General features: G+C 35.7%; 2 protein-coding genes and 2 pseudogenes across 3 annotated transcripts; 1 reads left to right on the top strand and 3 right to left on the bottom strand.

Moving 5' to 3' along the window:
- The first annotated feature begins 1,338 nt into the window (after positions 1 to 1,338).
- SPL2 (E3 Ubiquitin ligase family protein) lies at positions 1,339 to 4,042 on the top strand. Its single transcript, XM_007024566.3, has 6 exons — positions 1,339 to 1,860; positions 1,966 to 2,067; positions 2,263 to 2,433; positions 2,573 to 2,694; positions 3,148 to 3,267; positions 3,471 to 4,042. Exons 1-6 carry the CDS (start codon positions 1,504 to 1,506, stop codon positions 3,757 to 3,759), a joined length of 1,161 nt encoding a protein of 386 aa, XP_007024628.3. The 5' UTR covers positions 1,339 to 1,503; the 3' UTR covers positions 3,760 to 4,042.
- Positions 4,043 to 5,047: 1,005 nt separating this feature from the next.
- Positions 5,048 to 7,222, bottom strand: LOC18596223 (GRAS family transcription factor). The gene has a single exon (XM_007024565.3). It carries the CDS (start codon positions 7,052 to 7,054, stop codon positions 5,306 to 5,308), a length of 1,749 nt encoding a protein of 582 aa, XP_007024627.3. The 5' UTR covers positions 7,055 to 7,222; the 3' UTR covers positions 5,048 to 5,305.
- A 2,037-nt stretch (positions 7,223 to 9,259) lies between these two features.
- Positions 9,260 to 10,103, bottom strand: LOC18596222 (germin-like protein subfamily 2 member 4 pseudogene; annotated as a pseudogene).
- Positions 10,104 to 11,151: 1,048 nt separating this feature from the next.
- LOC18596221 (uncharacterized) lies at positions 11,152 to 15,381 on the bottom strand (annotated as a pseudogene). The gene is made up of 3 exons (XR_016027098.1): positions 15,183 to 15,381; positions 14,999 to 15,095; positions 11,152 to 13,324 (listed from the first exon to the last, which is right to left on the bottom strand). The product of XR_016027098.1 is annotated as an uncharacterized LOC18596221 (transcript).
- Positions 15,382 to 16,723: the final 1,342 nt, after the last annotated feature.

Raw genomic sequence — 16,723 nt, 5'->3', positions numbered from 1 at the left:
TTTCCTTTCTTTTATGTTGGTTGGTGTACGTAGAATGTTAGATTCAATCGGATCTTTTTAAGGGAGTGCGAGATTTGGTCACGTACTCTAGATCTCGTGCTCCCCTGATCTAGTAAGATCTGGCATTCCTCGGCGAGATCCAACCTCAATGTGGCCAATCGGGGGAGAATTTTTTTTAATAAGAAAAAAATTTTAAAAATAAAAAATTATAATTTAAATAATAGTGATCTTTAAAATTAATTAAAGATAAAATTGTCTTAAAAATATTATCATGTCATCAAATTAATGATAACATTGACGATTAACTACCGACAGGACTTATATATCTCACAAAAAAATTTTTTTTGAATGGATTATCTATTTTGAATACTAATGCGTCCATGTGTAATTATGATCAAAAGTTAGAGAATTAGTGCATTATACTTTTTATTTAATTACTTTTTTGAAAATATAATACTTTATATTATTTTTCAAACAATAAGATAGTAAAAAAGTACTAAAAAGAGTGTGAAATTAAGACTTTATTTTGAAAATTAAAAAGTTCAATGCTCAAATTGGGACCAAACATTTGGATAATTTTTTAATTAAGAACCAAACGTTTCAATTGTAATAATTAAGGATCAAACGTTTTTAATTCTTTACCATTAAAAACTAAGTTGATAGGTGGATAGAGTGTGTATCACACGTGATAAAAAATCATGTGAGCTAATTGGTAACTAAATTAGCATGTTATCCAAATAAAGTCATGTTGAAAATTTAATTGTTACACCTTATGTTGAAAATAATTGTTACATGTTATGTTAAAAATGTAGTTATTATACGTCATATTAAAAATTTAGATGTTACATATTATATTAAAAAATATAATTATTACATATTATTTTGAAAATTTAGTTATTACAAGCCATGACAAAAAAATTATTATACACTACGTCATAGTTTAAACTGTTATGATTTGACAAAAAAGACCTTTTGACAAAATTACTTTTTCGTCAAGGCAAAAATCTAAGTCAACGTCCACTGTCAAACACTTTTCACTTTAGCTCTTAATTGTAAGGAATTAAAAACGTTTGGTTTTGATTATTACAATTAAAACTTTAACCCTAAATTGACAAAAACCCAAAAATTTGAACCCCAAATTGAACATTTCATCAAAATAAAAATATACTTTATTTAAATTCCCTTTCGGTTGAAATCCGACCCGCCTAACCATGCCCGTACAAATAAAAATCACTTAATAGAAAAGTGCCATGTCACCACAGCCTCGTGATTATCATTAATTGACCAAAAAACCCTCATTTCTCACTCATATTAACCAACCACCCCATCGCAAAATCCAAAACCGCCCACTTAGCAAACAGTTAGCACCCACCCTTCTCTCTCTCTCTCTCTCTCTCGCGCTCAAGCAGACTCTCCTCATTGAGATCACCTCTGGACATCGGTTCCCTCTGTCCCGCCGCCGATTTCGTGACCTCCGATGTAAAAGATAACTAAATTACGAATATGTCCTCTCACGAGCAAGCCCTAGCGTCCTTAATCTCACAACTAGCCCTCTCCTTCGACGGCGCCGTTTTAGGCGTCGCCCTAGCCTACGCCGCCGTCCGCACAATATTCAGGTTCAAGTCAACCTCCACTGCCCTCCGTAAAATTCGTGTTGCACCGTCCCTTGGCGTGGCCGACCTCCGTTCCCTCCTCGAAGAGGACCAGTCGGATTCCACCGAAGAACCTATCGTCGTAATTCGTGGCGCCGTCGAGGCGAGATCGGCCGGCGATGGACGGAGCTGGAAGAGCCTTAGGAGTAATGTGCTTGTTTCTCAAGAGTCCGGTGATAAAGCTGTTATTATCCAAAGAACACAAACTGTACGGTCCATTAATATAAAAATATTTTTATATAATATGATTTTTCTAGTTTTAATTTTGATTAATTAATAATTGGATTAACATTTTTCTTTCTTTTAAATGAAGTATATTTATCATGAATGGAGGGGATTTTTTGGATGGACTTCTGATTTACGTGCTATTATCGGAAGGTCTTGGAATAAAAAAGAGTCCACTTCAATGAGAAAGGTTAGTTAAAAAATTTCCCCTTTCCCTTAGGTTAAAAAATAAATAAATATTTTTTATGCTCAATTGTTTTAGTTGTGTAATGCTTTTCATTAGAAGTTTTTCTTTTTGTGTTTGTTTTGTTCAAGCATTGGATTTTGTTCTGTTTTTGTTATAATACTCTTTCTGGTCCCTTTTTTGGGTATTAATGTTTTTCAGGTTCCTTTCATTCTGGTTGAAGGAGGTCAATGGCCCCAATCTGATTGTGTCATTGTGAACATGGATGGCTCAAGGCATCCCCTGCCCCTAACTACAGTTTATCATCAATTGCAGCCTATCAATGCTTCTCCTTATACATTCCTTCAGGCTTTGTTTGGTCATGAATACCCTGTGAGTTAAGAAAGATGTAAAATTTATATTACTTCTTTGAAGCTAAAAGTTTATATTGATTACGGATTGCAGTCTTGCATCATTTGACGTATTACACATGCTCAACTTTGTTGAAATCATAGTTTTATTTGTTTTTAAGGTTGGTCTGCTTGATGAAGAGAAAATTCTTCCCTTGGGAAAGGAAATCACTGCTGTTGGCATTTGCAGTTTCAATAATGGAGTGCCTGAAATCAAGTCATGCAAGGAGCTTCCTTATTTTCTGTAAGGGGGTTTGCTCTAGACAGTATACTGTTAGCTTTTCATGTATTTACTTTTGGGGCTTGCAAATTTTCATGCTTGTAATGTGAAATCCAAAACTCTAGCTGTGCCTAAAACTTTTTGTTTCTTATTTGGGCTTGGCTGATTTAAATTTTCATGCTTCTAATGTGAAATAGAAAAGCATAGCTGTGTTGCAAGATTTGTTTTTTATTAGGACTTGACTATACCTTAAGTACTAATTTAGTTCCTTTTTTTCTCAAAGTTTCTTGTTTCATTCTCAGTTTCATTATTGACTTAACAAGTTTAAAAAGAGCAATGACATTTTAATTGGCCATAGCCCAGATTAACCTGAAATGTATAGCTCTTGCTTCAAACATATATATATATATATATATATATTGTTTTTCAAAAGCTTGCTTCAACATCTTACAAACCTCTTCATGCATGCAACTGCAGTTCTGACAAGACAAAGGATCAGATGTTGTTAGATCTTGCCTTCAAGACAAAAATACTATTGTGGAGTGGTATGGTCCTTGGTTCACTGTCTATTGGTATCCTTGGCTATGCTTTTGTGAGGTATTTTGTTTTAGTCTAATGATCTTCTTTTTGCTTCTCTTACTACTGAAAGTTTCATTCTTGGATTTATCTCCTATAAAAACCTGTAGAACATTTCAATTATAATGCAGTTATGCACATTCTTTTCTTAACTTTGTGACTACACAATTGCCTTGTTCACTTTGTTTAAGATAAACATTATTTGGTTGATGAATTGCCTTCAGGAATTGGAATAAATGGAAAGAATGGAGGTTAAGACGGTTTCAGCAATCAGCTCATGCTGCCCCTGATGATGCCACCTCTCAGATTGCTGGGGATGAGGAGGCAGGTGATGTTCCAGATGGAGAGTTGTGCGTGATCTGCTTGATGAGGAGAAGACGGTCTGCATTTATTCCATGTGGTCACCTTGTTTGTTGCCAACATTGTGCTGTATCAGTTGAACGAGAAGTGGTGCCAAAATGCCCTGTTTGCCGCATGGCAATCCGTAGTTCAGTGCGTATATATTCATCTTAAAGAGAAAATGGTTGCTGTATTTAATTTTTTAATCATGGCACAAGATATTGACATCAGGGTGGCATGGAAAATCATCAGGTATAGTTCTAAGGCATTCCCTGCTGTTGAAGCCATAACTATAGCTTTTCTAACTGATTTCCATAGCATTGAAAGGGGTTGGAGTTATTTGGAGTTGACTTAGCTGCATAGCATGGTTGGGGTGATATGAAGGGAATTAAGTCAAACTAGAGATTCTTGTGCTTAATATTTTTTATGGAAGAAACTTACAACCCTGTTAAGTTCTGATTTTGAATTTAATTTCATTCTGTCCACTTTATATAGATCCTTGAACTAAAGTTTGTGTATATCCCTAGTAAAGAATTGAAGCAAAATGTATATTCCATTTCCTACCTATGCCTATAATCTAATTTTGAAGCATTGAGATTGGTGCTAGAATTCTTCAATTAAGTTAATGGTTTACTACTTGGATGAAAGAATAGGATAATATGATAAAATGTCATGTAGATGGAATGAAGAATAGCCAATAATGAATATTTGTATGATGTTAATTGGATCGTCAAGGTTGTTAGCTATGCAGTCAATATTTGTTCTTATTTGCTTGGGTATGTCGTACGAGTATTTGTTGGTATGCTTGGTGGGATAAGGATGATTGTAAGATTACGGGTTCAGCTTTTCTTGAGGGAGCATTCCAGAACTTTGTATCCATTTAGTTAGGAAATCTTATGATGGATAGCTTTTAAACGGGTATGGAGTTGATCAAATTTCAGTTCATGCCTTTTACTCGCCAAAAATTGAAATAGAAAGAGGAGAATAAGCTGCAAAAATTGCTTACTAGTCTACTAATCTTAAGAGCAAAACTGCACTACGGTTGAGTTTGCATTTAAAATCCAAATATCTACCTGGATTTATTATGCTTATTCTTGATATTATTGTCAAAAGAATAATTTTTTTTTAGAATTTTAGGAGATAATATTGAACTGTTTACAATGTCCTTGAAATGAATGGTATGTCCATATTTCAAAAAATTCGATATGCTTGCCAATGGAAAAACTTGATTCTATCTCTCAGATTGAATCAACTCAAGGCATATGCAGCTTGCCGCTTGAGAGTGTACCTTGTAGCTAATTGTGTCCCTTACAGCTGCTTTTTCTGCTTGAATTAACTCCTGACGACAAACGGGGGTATTCGTGATGGTAGTTCCCTCGTTGGCCTATGTTTTCATTGTTTAGAAAAAAAAAAAAAAAAAGAAGAAGAAAGGATTCATTGTACGGTGACGCAGAGCTAGCAATTGAGTTTCGTAGATAGAAATTTTCTAGTTAACGAGAAAAGTACTGTTGCCTCTTAATGTATAGTGGAGATCTTGGATGTAACCATTGTCTCCATTTTTCAAAAGATTGAAAGTAGGCAGAAGAATTGCAGTGTTGTTCTATGCCAAAACTGATTGAACACCAGACTGCAAACCATCCTTCACACACAGTTTTATAATTACGAACTTAATAGCAAGCATTATAAGCGAGAATAAAGAAAATAAAATCAACAACAGCTTTTAACTCTCTTCTACCTTGATATCTAGCTTCCACAACGAACAAAAAGAAACAGGCTGCCCTCTCCACCATAATCCAACGCAACCGTTCTTCTCTTCAACTCTCATCTCCCAGTTACTATCATACTTCCTCAACAATGCTCGAGCTCCATCTATGGCATCCTCCCCGAACACTTCTCCAACAAACCCCACACCTCTCATCCTCTCACACCATTTCTCTTTCCCTTCATTCATCTCTCCTTGGTTTGTCAAAGCCTTCGCTGCCTCTCCTTCCATTACTCTTCTTTCTTCGCTCTCTCGTCCTTTAAATGCTGAGCTTGTTGAGTCCAAAAACTTCCATAGGTACTCCACTCTCCGTGAGAATCCTGTTGTGAAATCTCCACAGTTGCTGCAGCTACAGTCCATGTTGTTCTCGCTTAGAATCACCCCTTTTGGCTCTAAACTTCTTAGTACTTTCAAGAACTCCGTTCTTTGATCAGGCGTGTTGTGATTTAGATGATGCAGTCTGAATTGGGCGCAAACGATTAAGGTTTCTCCAGGTGAGTTGTCAATAATTTTTGTATTAAGGTTTTGTAACGGATGGTTCTCGAGTCTATTTATTTGCAAACTGATGTTCATGGACTTGGCGAAACCAGGAAGTCGAGAGTAGAAATCATGATCTGGTGGACCAATAGAAAATGGGGTGTCCATGATTTGACTCTTTTCAGCTGTGGCTGCAACGACGGTGATGCGAACCAGAGGAGGAGGCCCTCCAGAGCGCCGAGTCAAGGCCTCAAGAAGTGTAGGCCATTGCACACCATGAGATACCCCAATATCAAGAATGTGAAGATTACGAGTCTTATCAGGCTCTTGAGCAAGAATCTGGAGTATGGAAGCGTTTGCTACGTTATTAGGGAATGCAAACCAAGGACTAACCTCATAGAATTTGAGTAAAGATCGTTGAAAGAACTTTGGCTCCGTGGAAGCAAAAGTAACTGGCCCTGCGGAAGCAGAGGAAGAGGATAGGTGGTGCGTCAGGGCTCGTAGGCCATGGTCTGCAAGGCGGTGGTTGGAATCTCCGGTGGATGAGGCGAGCTCATTGAGAACATACAATAGATGTTGTACACGAGTCAGGTTACCGGCAGTTATGGCTGTGGCACAAGGGTTCAGTAACTGTTCTGCCCATCTTCCTTCCTTGTTATTACCGTTATTACAGTTATTTCCTGAAGACTTGTTTGAATTTTTCTTGTTTCCAGCTGACCTTTTATTTGCCACCACCTCTTCAAGTCCTGCCTTTCCTTTTTCGTTTTCGTTGATCTTACTGCTCTGATTCTTCTTCTGTTGACGATTCTGGGCTGCCCTTGGAACCTGGTCGTCAGAGGGTTTCCTTTTCTTAGATGAATTGGGTGGCAAGCCAGGATTAGGAAAGGAGGAACCAGACTGTATCAGGCTACCGTTAGTAGTATTTGCAACAGCAGCAGCAGCAGTTATGGGGCTATCGATTGCAGTAGCGCCTATGTTAATCAGATCTTGACCTATACCTTGATCCTGATCCCACCATTGGTAGCTATTGATCTCGCCTGTGCTGTAAGGATCATCCAAGAAAGATGGAAGGAATGATACCGAATCCTCGAGCCAGTCTAGGATATGATCCGGAGTTGGATTTGGTTCTGCTTCTTCCAGTGTCATGATCGTTGATTGAAAACTGTGTTTGAAACAGAGAAAAAAGGTAAAAAGAGAAAAGGGTTGAGAAATATAGAGTTGTTTGATCATTGACCAAAAGAAAGAGAGAGGACAAGTGCTTGGAGACTTCTTTTTGGAGATTGTTAAAACATAAAATAATGTATGGGGCAGTGATGCAGCTTGGAAGTAGACGGTAGAGGGAATATTGAAACTGTTGGTGCGCTGTTCATTTGGAAGATGCGATGTTTTTATTAAGGTTTCTTTAAGCCTGTAGGAAAAGGAAGAAGCTTTTGTCTCTTTCAGGTTTTAGGTATTAACTTATTCGTTTGGTTGAGATGTACAAATGACGATTGGAGAGAAGTTGTCTCGAAGTTTAAGGGATTGAGATGAAGCTGAATTTGGGGTTTGAAGAGACGGCAAACTCTGGTTTTGCTAATTGAAATGTGGGGGTGTCTTCTTGTGTTGGCTGGGCAGTGTAGGAGGCTGTTCTTGTTTTTTACTCCCTGGATCTATTCCACTTTAGATACTCCTTTTCGATTCGTGTGCTTTACAATTCTATCATAGATGTGTGATTTCATACGGTCGTATGATTAAATCTTATGTTTGAGATTGTCATGACCCATCCTATTCTCAAAGAGTTGACCAGCCCAAATCCTATTTGTAGTAAAAAGAATTGAAAAAATATGATTGGGACACATCTCACATGTCATGGTTTTTTTTTTTTTTGAAATGGTAAGAGGATTGTTTGAATAGAGTTGCACAAAAGTGCTATTACAAATTAAAGGAGCTGCTATAAAACTTCGGCTCCTAAGCAGAAGCAGCTTTGAGACAATATAATGCAAGGCCATAACATAGAGACACTCAAAAGATAAACAACTACTCAATACATTAAACGGGGACCACTAACGAAAGCAAAACTGAATGATACATAAAGAACCTGGAAATCAGCAGGACACAACAAACTTCCGATGCAATTTGGCAGCGAGTTACTTGCTATGAATCGTAAAATCATAACACAGCAATAACACAAAGGGCCAGAAAGATAGATGAAAGTTAGTGGCCAAACCTGGTAAAGGTTACAAGAGGGCTGAGAGATGGTCAGACCTGATTGCTCCGGCTTATGCAAGTCCATCAGCCAAGCTATTTGCCTCCTTAATGATGTGGGTAAAGGAAGTTAGATATATTGTTCATGCGGTAAGAAATCGAATTATGGTCTAAAATTTATCGGCATTTTTAGAATCACTTTCAATGACAGGTCAATTTTATTATTTTTAATTTAAAAAAATTAATGAAACTATTTAAAATTGACAGATAAAATTGGCATTTTAGTAAAAGTTGCAATTGCATTTTACTAAATTACTGTAGTAAGGCTTTCACATGGCTTCCTTTTAGTTTAGTTATTTATTTTGAGAACCACTTAATAAAGAACTATATGATTATATTATAGTGCTAAAATGTTAGGTAAGTAGGATCTATAAAATACATATGTCTAGTCAAGACCCTTTTTTTTTTTTTGGAATGGCCGTCAAGACCATTTTAATTATATTTCTAGCGTTTGAGAAAATTAATTACTCTTATACATTATATAAAATTGATACTTTTTTATGCAGATTTTCACTAACGAATTTTTAATATCTTTGTCAGCTTTGATTTTTTTATAAATTATTTTACAGAAATTCAATTAAAATATGTTTTCTAGTTTATAGATAAGATTTTATGATGCAACTTCGATAATCAATTATAAAACCAAAATTATAAAGGTTGAATACTTATTTTTTTTATTATTAAATTTTCATTTTATTAGACAATAGTTAACGTTAAAAGTCTCGAGTTAATACTAATTCAAGAAGAGTCATCTTTACCCCATTCTGTGCTGGACTATCACAAAATACCATGTGTTTTTTTTTAATTACTTAATAATACATGTTTGGGTTTAACGTTTTTCTCTTCTTTCTCTCTCATATTTTTTCCCCTTTGGCAGATGGTGGGTATTCTCTCTTCTTCTGCTTCTTGTTGTTCCAGCAAGAAAAGCAGATGAATCATGACCTTGGGTTGGTAAAGGAATCAAAGCGAAGAGAAAGGCAGATGAATCTTCTTCTGCTTGTTGTTGTCTTTGCGACTCATATGCTTTACAATTCTCTGATCAGAAGTGCGATTTCATACGTCTTATGATTAAATCTTATGTTTAAGATTGTCATCAACCACTCTCTCCTCAAAGAGTTTTTTTTTTTTATTTGAAAAATGAATATAGAATTAATACAAAATAGTACTCTCAATTAAGTTTGGAGAGCCAGGGTTTGATGATTTTCTCCTCGAGCTCGAGGGCCACTTTTCTTAGCTTTTCTTGGGGGCAAGCTTGTTTTTGATTTTGTTGACTTCCTTGGTGCCAATTTGGAAGGTCTTGGTCAAGGCATTGTCTGGCACCGGGGGTGTTGAGGTAAACAATGTTGCAGCGATAAATTGAGTTCCAGGCAGTTGGCTGTTGAATCCTGCGATCACGGAAGCTGGCTTGGCACCATTGTTCTTCAGGAAATGAACAAGACCCTTGGCGAAGACAAAAATGTCGCCTTTCTTGATGGATTTGGAGATCAACTTGTTTGCTGTAGTGATGAATCCTATATCCAATTCACCATCAAGAACAAAGATGACTTCAGTGGCACGGGGGTGAGTGTGGGGTGGGTTGAGGCCACCAGCTTCATAGTCTATGCGGGCAAGTGACGCCTAGGGTGTTAAGACCTGGAATTTTGTCAACGTTGGCTCCTGTTACAACTGATCCGATCGAATTATTAATTGCTCCTGGATTGGCTAGACCGGTAAAGAAAAAATCAGCTTCCGTTACATTTGCTTTGTCCTTGCATGGAAATCCATTCACCTTTATTCCTGCTGCTTTGTTAGCTACACAGAGATCCCGGAGATGATCGGGTTCAGATGCAACCACGCCGAAGAGGGCAATAAGGATGAAGAGATATGAAAAAACCTTGGCTGCAGCCATGAAGATGACAATCAAGAGAAGCAAGGGGGCAATAATGGATAAGAGAAAAAGCTGAGAAAAGTTTTTGTTTTGATTGTTGGAAGAGAAAGGGGCTGTCTACTTCATACATAGAGAGAAATGGTTATGGATTGGGTGGTATAGATGTGACGTAGAAGTTTGGAAACAGGCTTCATCTTAAAAACAAAGCAATTTGTATAAATGCAGGAAAACAATCTACCATCTTTGACCCCATAGCATTCTGGACTTTTCAAGGGGACAAAATGTAAAGAAGAAGGAATTAGCTAAAAGATTTTAATGCACGAACAAAGCGAGGGAAAAATAAATAAATGGACCTTGGAAGCCACATCGTTAAATGATCAAACGTGATAATAAATTAAAGAGAACAAGTTGAAGTGGAAAGAAGAGCAATTAATCAAAGTCTGGTGGCGATAATGTTTTCTGGCATTTGGGAAGGAAAACGGGCTATTTGGGATGGGAACGGGCTACTAACGCTTTCGCTTTGCATTTTTTTGTGTCTCAAAGGCCCAAATCCTATTTGTAATAACGCTTTCCACATGGTTTACCCTTTTTGTTTACTTATTTATTTTGAGAACCACTTAATAAAGAACTATATATATAATTATATTCAAGTGTTAAAATGTTAGGTAATTAGGATCTCTGAAATACATAGATTTAGTCAAAACCATTTTATACTTCTGATCTTTGAGAAAATATAAATTCAATAAAATTGATTAGTTGTGTGCAGATTTTCACTAATAAAATTTTAACATCTTTACTAGCCATTCATTTCATTTCTTTATAAGAATTATATATCATTTTACAAAAATTCAACTCAATTATGTTTTGTGTATTTAACTTTTAAGAGTTTTTGATAAGGTTTTGGTATACAATATCGATGTCCAATTATAAAACTAAAATTAAAAAGGTTGAACATTTTAAATTGTTTTTAATATTAAATTTTCTTTTTATCATACAATATTTAACTTGAAAAGTTTCTTCAAGTTAATACTAATCAAAGAAGAACCATCTTAACCTTTTTTCTTTTTTTGGTTCATATTTTTCAAATTAGATCTATAGTACTAAGTACATGCAAAATAACCAAAAAGAAAATGCTAACTTATTCAGGTGTACATCCCAAGTCTGTTTATTTGAAACTGAAAAAGGACAAATAAAGAAAACGAAATGAAATGTTGTAAAGAAAGAGGACCCGAAAACAAGCCGGATTTCATGAGGATGGAAATGGATGCTTATACATGCATCAAAGTATCTAAGCCAAGTAATAAGCCAATCGCTCAAGCTTATCCCAATCCCAGCTAGGCTTGAAGGCGACTTGAGAAAGTCTTTCAGGTAAATCCACCAAATTGATTTTCCTAGTCAAACCAAGATGTGCCATGAGAAGGGCGACATGGGTTAGCAATTCCTCACCTTGCTGAAGTTGCCTTGTGTGCTCTTTCCACGAGCATTGACTGGCAGCATAAATCAACATGTCCAGCCACACGTCACCAATAAGCTCCCATTTCTCTTGGTGATCCCATCGAAATTGCGATACCAAAACTTGCAATTGAGACGCAATATCGCATCCTTCAAAGAATACTGACTTCCTCCGGCTTCCCATCTCAATAAAGAAGGATCGAGATTTGACGTCTATGCCAAACATTCCATTAACAGCGTCCTCGATTTTTGTATCTTTATGGCAAAAATTTTGTGCTTCAATGCAGGTATGATGGTGCCTTACATTACCAATACCTTCAGGAAGCATTGCTGGACACAGAAAGAGGAGATACATCATGTAATCAGATAAAAGCTTACTGAGTTGGCAATATGGACCGAGGTTACCGACTCGATGTCTTTGACGATCATCAGAGAAAACGAGATCTGTAGCAATATGCCATAAGAGGAGACTGTGGGTAAATTCTGCATCATTTACACTTCAACCATAGTCACCCACAATTCCTTTTTTTTCAAGCACATCGTAACCTCTGTTATCCAACAAATCTGACAGATTTTTGTACCTAAAATTATTGTCCTTATGTTGCTTATGTCTTTTTAGGAGATGATCGTAAATGAGTTTTTTCAAATCAGGAGTCACATCCTTCCAGTTAGTATGGAAGTACTTTTCCAAATTGTCCTCCTGATCAAATATGTTGAAGACTGCAGCAAGCTTGATTTTCCTAGGCTGGAGGCAGTAATGTAGTAGGCTATGCTGTGCCATGCTTTGTATTCCTTTCTTCGCTTTAGTCATAAAAACTTAGAACCAATGGCCTTAAGAAATCTGTTATTTCGACGTGTAAACCAAAGAATGCCGTGGTCTGAGCTAAGATGAAGAATGGCTGAATAGATTTCAATAAAGATAGCTCCAACCATTAACAAGTAGGATATGCCAATGTCAACTTTGGAGTAGCCATGCTTACCAACGATGATCAAGAAGGAAATTAGTGTGGAAACGGTCAATGATAAACAAATGCAGCGGAGAGTCACACCAATTGGAGAAATAACTATAGGAATCTTTGTGTAGAGCAAATCATACAAGAAACCAAGTTCAATCTGTACCATTTTGAAGGCTTCTTCTGCAGACAATTTCCCCAACTCAAAAATGTAACTTAAAGGATTGTAAATTCTTAGCTTGAGGTCCGAAAATAAGGGCCTGAACACCTGAAATAACAAAAAAGCTCGATGAAGACTCTTGTATCTCTTTTTAATCTGTTTATGCTTTAAATAATCCTCCAGCTTCATGTCCCCCTGTGAAGGCTCCTGTAGAAGGTCATTTTCAAACTCGAAGGTGTTGGCATCGGGAGCCGAGAACACAGACTTCCTAAACCGCTTGCTACTGGCTAAGAAGAGAGCCCAAACCCTCTCTCCGTACTTGATAATTCCAACAATGAATATTGGAATGGCCATAAACGTAAGCACAGTTACGGTTAGGGTCCAAAACTTGACATAGACATAGAGAGCAACTCCAACCTGGAAGCATAGCCCGAAGAAATGTCTAGGCCACAGCTCATTGTCTGACAATGAGTAAGCAGTGATGGTATCAGGGCCACCAAGATGCAAGAGCAGGAATGGGGTCCAAAATATAACTAGTGGGCTAGTTATTTGTTCCCGTCTGCTCCTAAGGAGGGTACTCAGGGCAACCGTTGCCAACCAATCTGCAAACAGGTACATCGTCCAAACAAGGAATGAGACGAGTTTTAAACTTTTGCCGCTGAATTGTCGTCGATTCCCATATCTTATCAGTATGAGTTGAACAGTTAGGCTGAGTACAACCATTGCTCGGAGTTCCCATTTGAGCCAAAGGGATAGCATAACCTCTGACAACGTTTTCAGAAATGCTGCATCCTTGATCTCTACGAAGAGCAGAGCGATTGCAACTGCAAATTAAAACAAATGTTAAAGCTAAATGGATATCTTTTTTACGTTCTCGAGCACTAATGCGTTGGGCAGGGACACAATGTATTTGTTGTAAAGTGGTAGGGTTAGTCATGGAAAGGTCTGTTATGGTGTTTTTCGCCATCTACAGGGAACTTTGGAAACTTTTGTCAATTGTACAGGTCTTTTTGAGATGATTATGAGTTGTTATGCTCAAACATAGAGCACAACAGATCATAATCGACTCGTTTTTGTTTCCCAGGTGTGAACAATTGTTCCCCCTGTGATTTATATAAACAATGAATTTACATTTCAATTAATTATGGTAATTAACAAAAAGAATTGGCTAAAACTAATTGATTTCCAAGTGAGATATTTCGCTTAACCAGAGAGGATTATACAGGCTTACTGAGATACCATGATAGATGCAAAAAACATAAGACCTCCAACAGTATTATTGAAATGTTCAAGAAGCTCCATTAACCGAAAAAAAAAAAGAAAATTGTGGGAAATGATATTTTTTGATAAAAATATTTTAAAAGTAACTATCAAAATAAATTTAACTATTTTTAGCCATATTTAGTCATGACTTGATGAAAATACCCTTTAAACTATTTTAAATAAATTAAACCATTCATCACAATTTCTCTCCATTTGTATTTCGAATTTCTTTCTCACCATCTCAGTCTCTCAAATTTTATCGATTTTTCTGTTCGACATTCGTCTGCTATGCTTCCGATTTCTTTCTTTCACATTTTCATATTTCTCTTTCTTACGCTTTCAAAACACTAAGCAATGATTTTAACGTGCTTGGGTAGGTGGGTGGCTGTTTGAGAAATTCGATTTTTAAGTATTTTGAATAAAACTAAAACAGTAGAAATAATCATAAATGTATGAAATAACTTTTAATTGAATCAATTCGAGACCTAGATATCAATAAACTCAAAATTTTGAAATTTATAAATCTAGATTTTCAAAGAATATTTTTTTTTTAGTTAAAGTATGTGTTTTAGATAAAAAAAATATTTATATTTTAATTTATGAAAACATGTTAAAAATACTTTAATCTGTGTCAAATTGTCAAAAAAAAAGTTGAGAAGATTTGAAGTTTCACAGGTTTTTATACATGACGTGTCACAAGTTTTTGTACATGACGTGTAACATGCTAACCATGACTTGTCACAGACTTTTGTACATGGCGTGTCACACGCTAATCATAACTTGTCATAAGTTTTTGTACATGACGTGTAATACGCTAACCATGGCTTGTCACAAGTTTTGTACATGACGTGTCACATATTTTTGTACATGACGTATCACACGCTTACCATGGCTTGTCACAAGTTTTTGTACATGACGTGTCATATATTTTTGTACATGACGTGTAACACGTTAACCATGACTTGTCACAAATTTTTGTACATAACGTGTAACATTGTAACTTTATTAAGGATAATTTTATCTAAACTAAAAATAATTAAAACTATAAAAAAAGTTATTTTTAAAAATATCTTATCTTTAAAAATTATTTTAAAGATATATGTAAATTGCACGTGCAGCAAGAGTGTTATTTTAAAGAATTTTTAAAAAAAATTCAAGGAACTTAATTGCACGTGTAGCAAGAGTCAACGAGAGCAGAGTGTTTGTCTGATATATGTAAATGCCGTCATACTTACTTGTAACTATCATCGCGCCAATGCTTAACGCACCAACGATGTGGGAGATGCCTCGGATGCTCAACTCAAAAGCAGCCTGAACACTTTGAGATCCCGCCTGAAACCGTTTGCGATGTGATTCAGTGCTAATTCTGCATAAATGCGACTACATAAAACTAAATAATTAAGCGAAAGAGGAAGCCACCTGATCTTGGTATAGATGATTGCTGGTGGCGAGATTTGGGTGGAAATCCAATGTTTCAGCTTTTGTTGATTTTCATTAATTTGTACATTGATACAAAAAAAAAAAAAGTTAAAAGGCAATAAAGGATACAAAATTATGGTATTGAGGGAGGGGATGGATTCATAAGAGGGAATGCATTGCTTACTGAATTGGTTAGAGACTTTTTGGGCAGATATGCCTAGATGTCATGAATATGTTACACCAAATAGCTCTATATATATAATGAAACTTTAATATGTTATACCAAAGTATGGGGATAACTTAACAATTTTAAAAGCTAATGTACTCAAGGACTGCATAAGAATAATAGCATGGATTGGCCGATGAGCAATGGATTGATGCAAAGAGCTTGTACGTTTACTAACGTAAAGCGCATAAAAGTTAGAAAAGTTTCAGACTCTCTCAATGTTCTGGCTCTCTTTTTCTCACTTGAAAAGTAAATAGCACAGAAATTATGATTGATTCCTATTTTTGGTGCAACGGAGAGATTATTTTACCGGCCAATCGAATCTTTTAGGGAGTCAATTCATTAGTAGTAATTTGTTGATAATTAATATGTGCTCTAAAGTAATTTCTAAAGTAATTTTTGTCTTGTACTTGACTTGATCTTTGTATCTATTTGTGGCTCTTTAGATTATATATCTTTGGAAGGCATTCCTTTTAGATTTTATCCCAAGAATTAACCCATGGACACGTATACGTGGGAATGAGAAGATACCCAATTCAAAGTTGCAAGCAAACTCTTCTCCCTTTAGGCTCTATTTTATGGTTTTCCCAACGTTGTATTGTCTTTCTCCTGCTCCAATAGGGATGGGTTGTTATTTTTTCAGGAAAATAAAAAGTTAGGAGGGGCGGATGAAATTTCTATAACAACAAACATTACACTGACAATGTATATATGGGTGTGTTTGTTGACAATTGAGATGCAGATATAAGTCAAAAATATAAAAATAGGTATTTTTGTACTAAAATAAATAGAAACAGATATTTAATGATTAAAACATGATTTTCAACATTGAGCTATCAAATAAGTAATTTACTCAAAAAAATAATTTTGTTGACAATTGACATGCAGATATAAGTTAAAAATATAAAAATAGGTATTTTTGTACTAAAAATGAAATGTTGTGTATTTCTTAGTCGACATTTAAAATTGAAAATACAGAAAAAAAAATAAACAATTGAGTGATTTTAATTATTAGTATAGCAATAATTACAAGGATAGTGTGTCTTAGCCTGGTTAAGTACTTCTTTTAATTCTTCCAAGCATATTAAAAAAATAGACAAGATTGGATTCAATTCTTGGACTATATATTTATGATTAAGGACACGTGAATTCATCTCACTTATGCCTTCACTTTGTTGTTTCTCTACATAAAAGAAACCAAAGCTAGTATTAATATTCTCTATTATATCAACCATAAGTAACCAGTTAATCATAATAATAATTGAATACCTATACCGAAAAGATTTGTATCCGAGTATTTAGCTCATTAGTTGAT

The sequence above is a fragment of the Theobroma cacao genome, chromosome 6 (assembly GCF_053813885.1).
Source record: "Theobroma cacao isolate CCN51 chromosome 6, ASM5381388v1, whole genome shotgun sequence".
Taxonomy (NCBI): Eukaryota; Viridiplantae; Streptophyta; class Magnoliopsida; order Malvales; family Malvaceae; genus Theobroma; species Theobroma cacao.
Note: the sequence above shows the minus strand (reverse complement) of the source record. Positions and strands in the feature narration are given on the sequence as shown.

Bases quoted from the DNA above. Each gene is read 5' to 3' on its own strand.
- SPL2 (XM_007024566.3), top strand. From the start codon at position 1,504: ATGTCCTCTCACGAGCAAGCCCTAGCGTCCTTAATCTCACAACTAGCC. The intron at 1,861-1,965 runs GTACGGTCCATT...TTTTAAATGAAG, and splicing joins TTATCCAAAGAACACAAACT to TATATTTATCATGAATGGAG. The intron at 2,068-2,262 runs GTTAGTTAAAAA...AATGTTTTTCAG, and splicing joins AGTCCACTTCAATGAGAAAG to GTTCCTTTCATTCTGGTTGA.
- LOC18596223 (XM_007024565.3), bottom strand. From the start codon at position 7,054: ATGATCAAACAACTCTATATTTCTCAACCCTTTTCTCTTTTTACCTTT.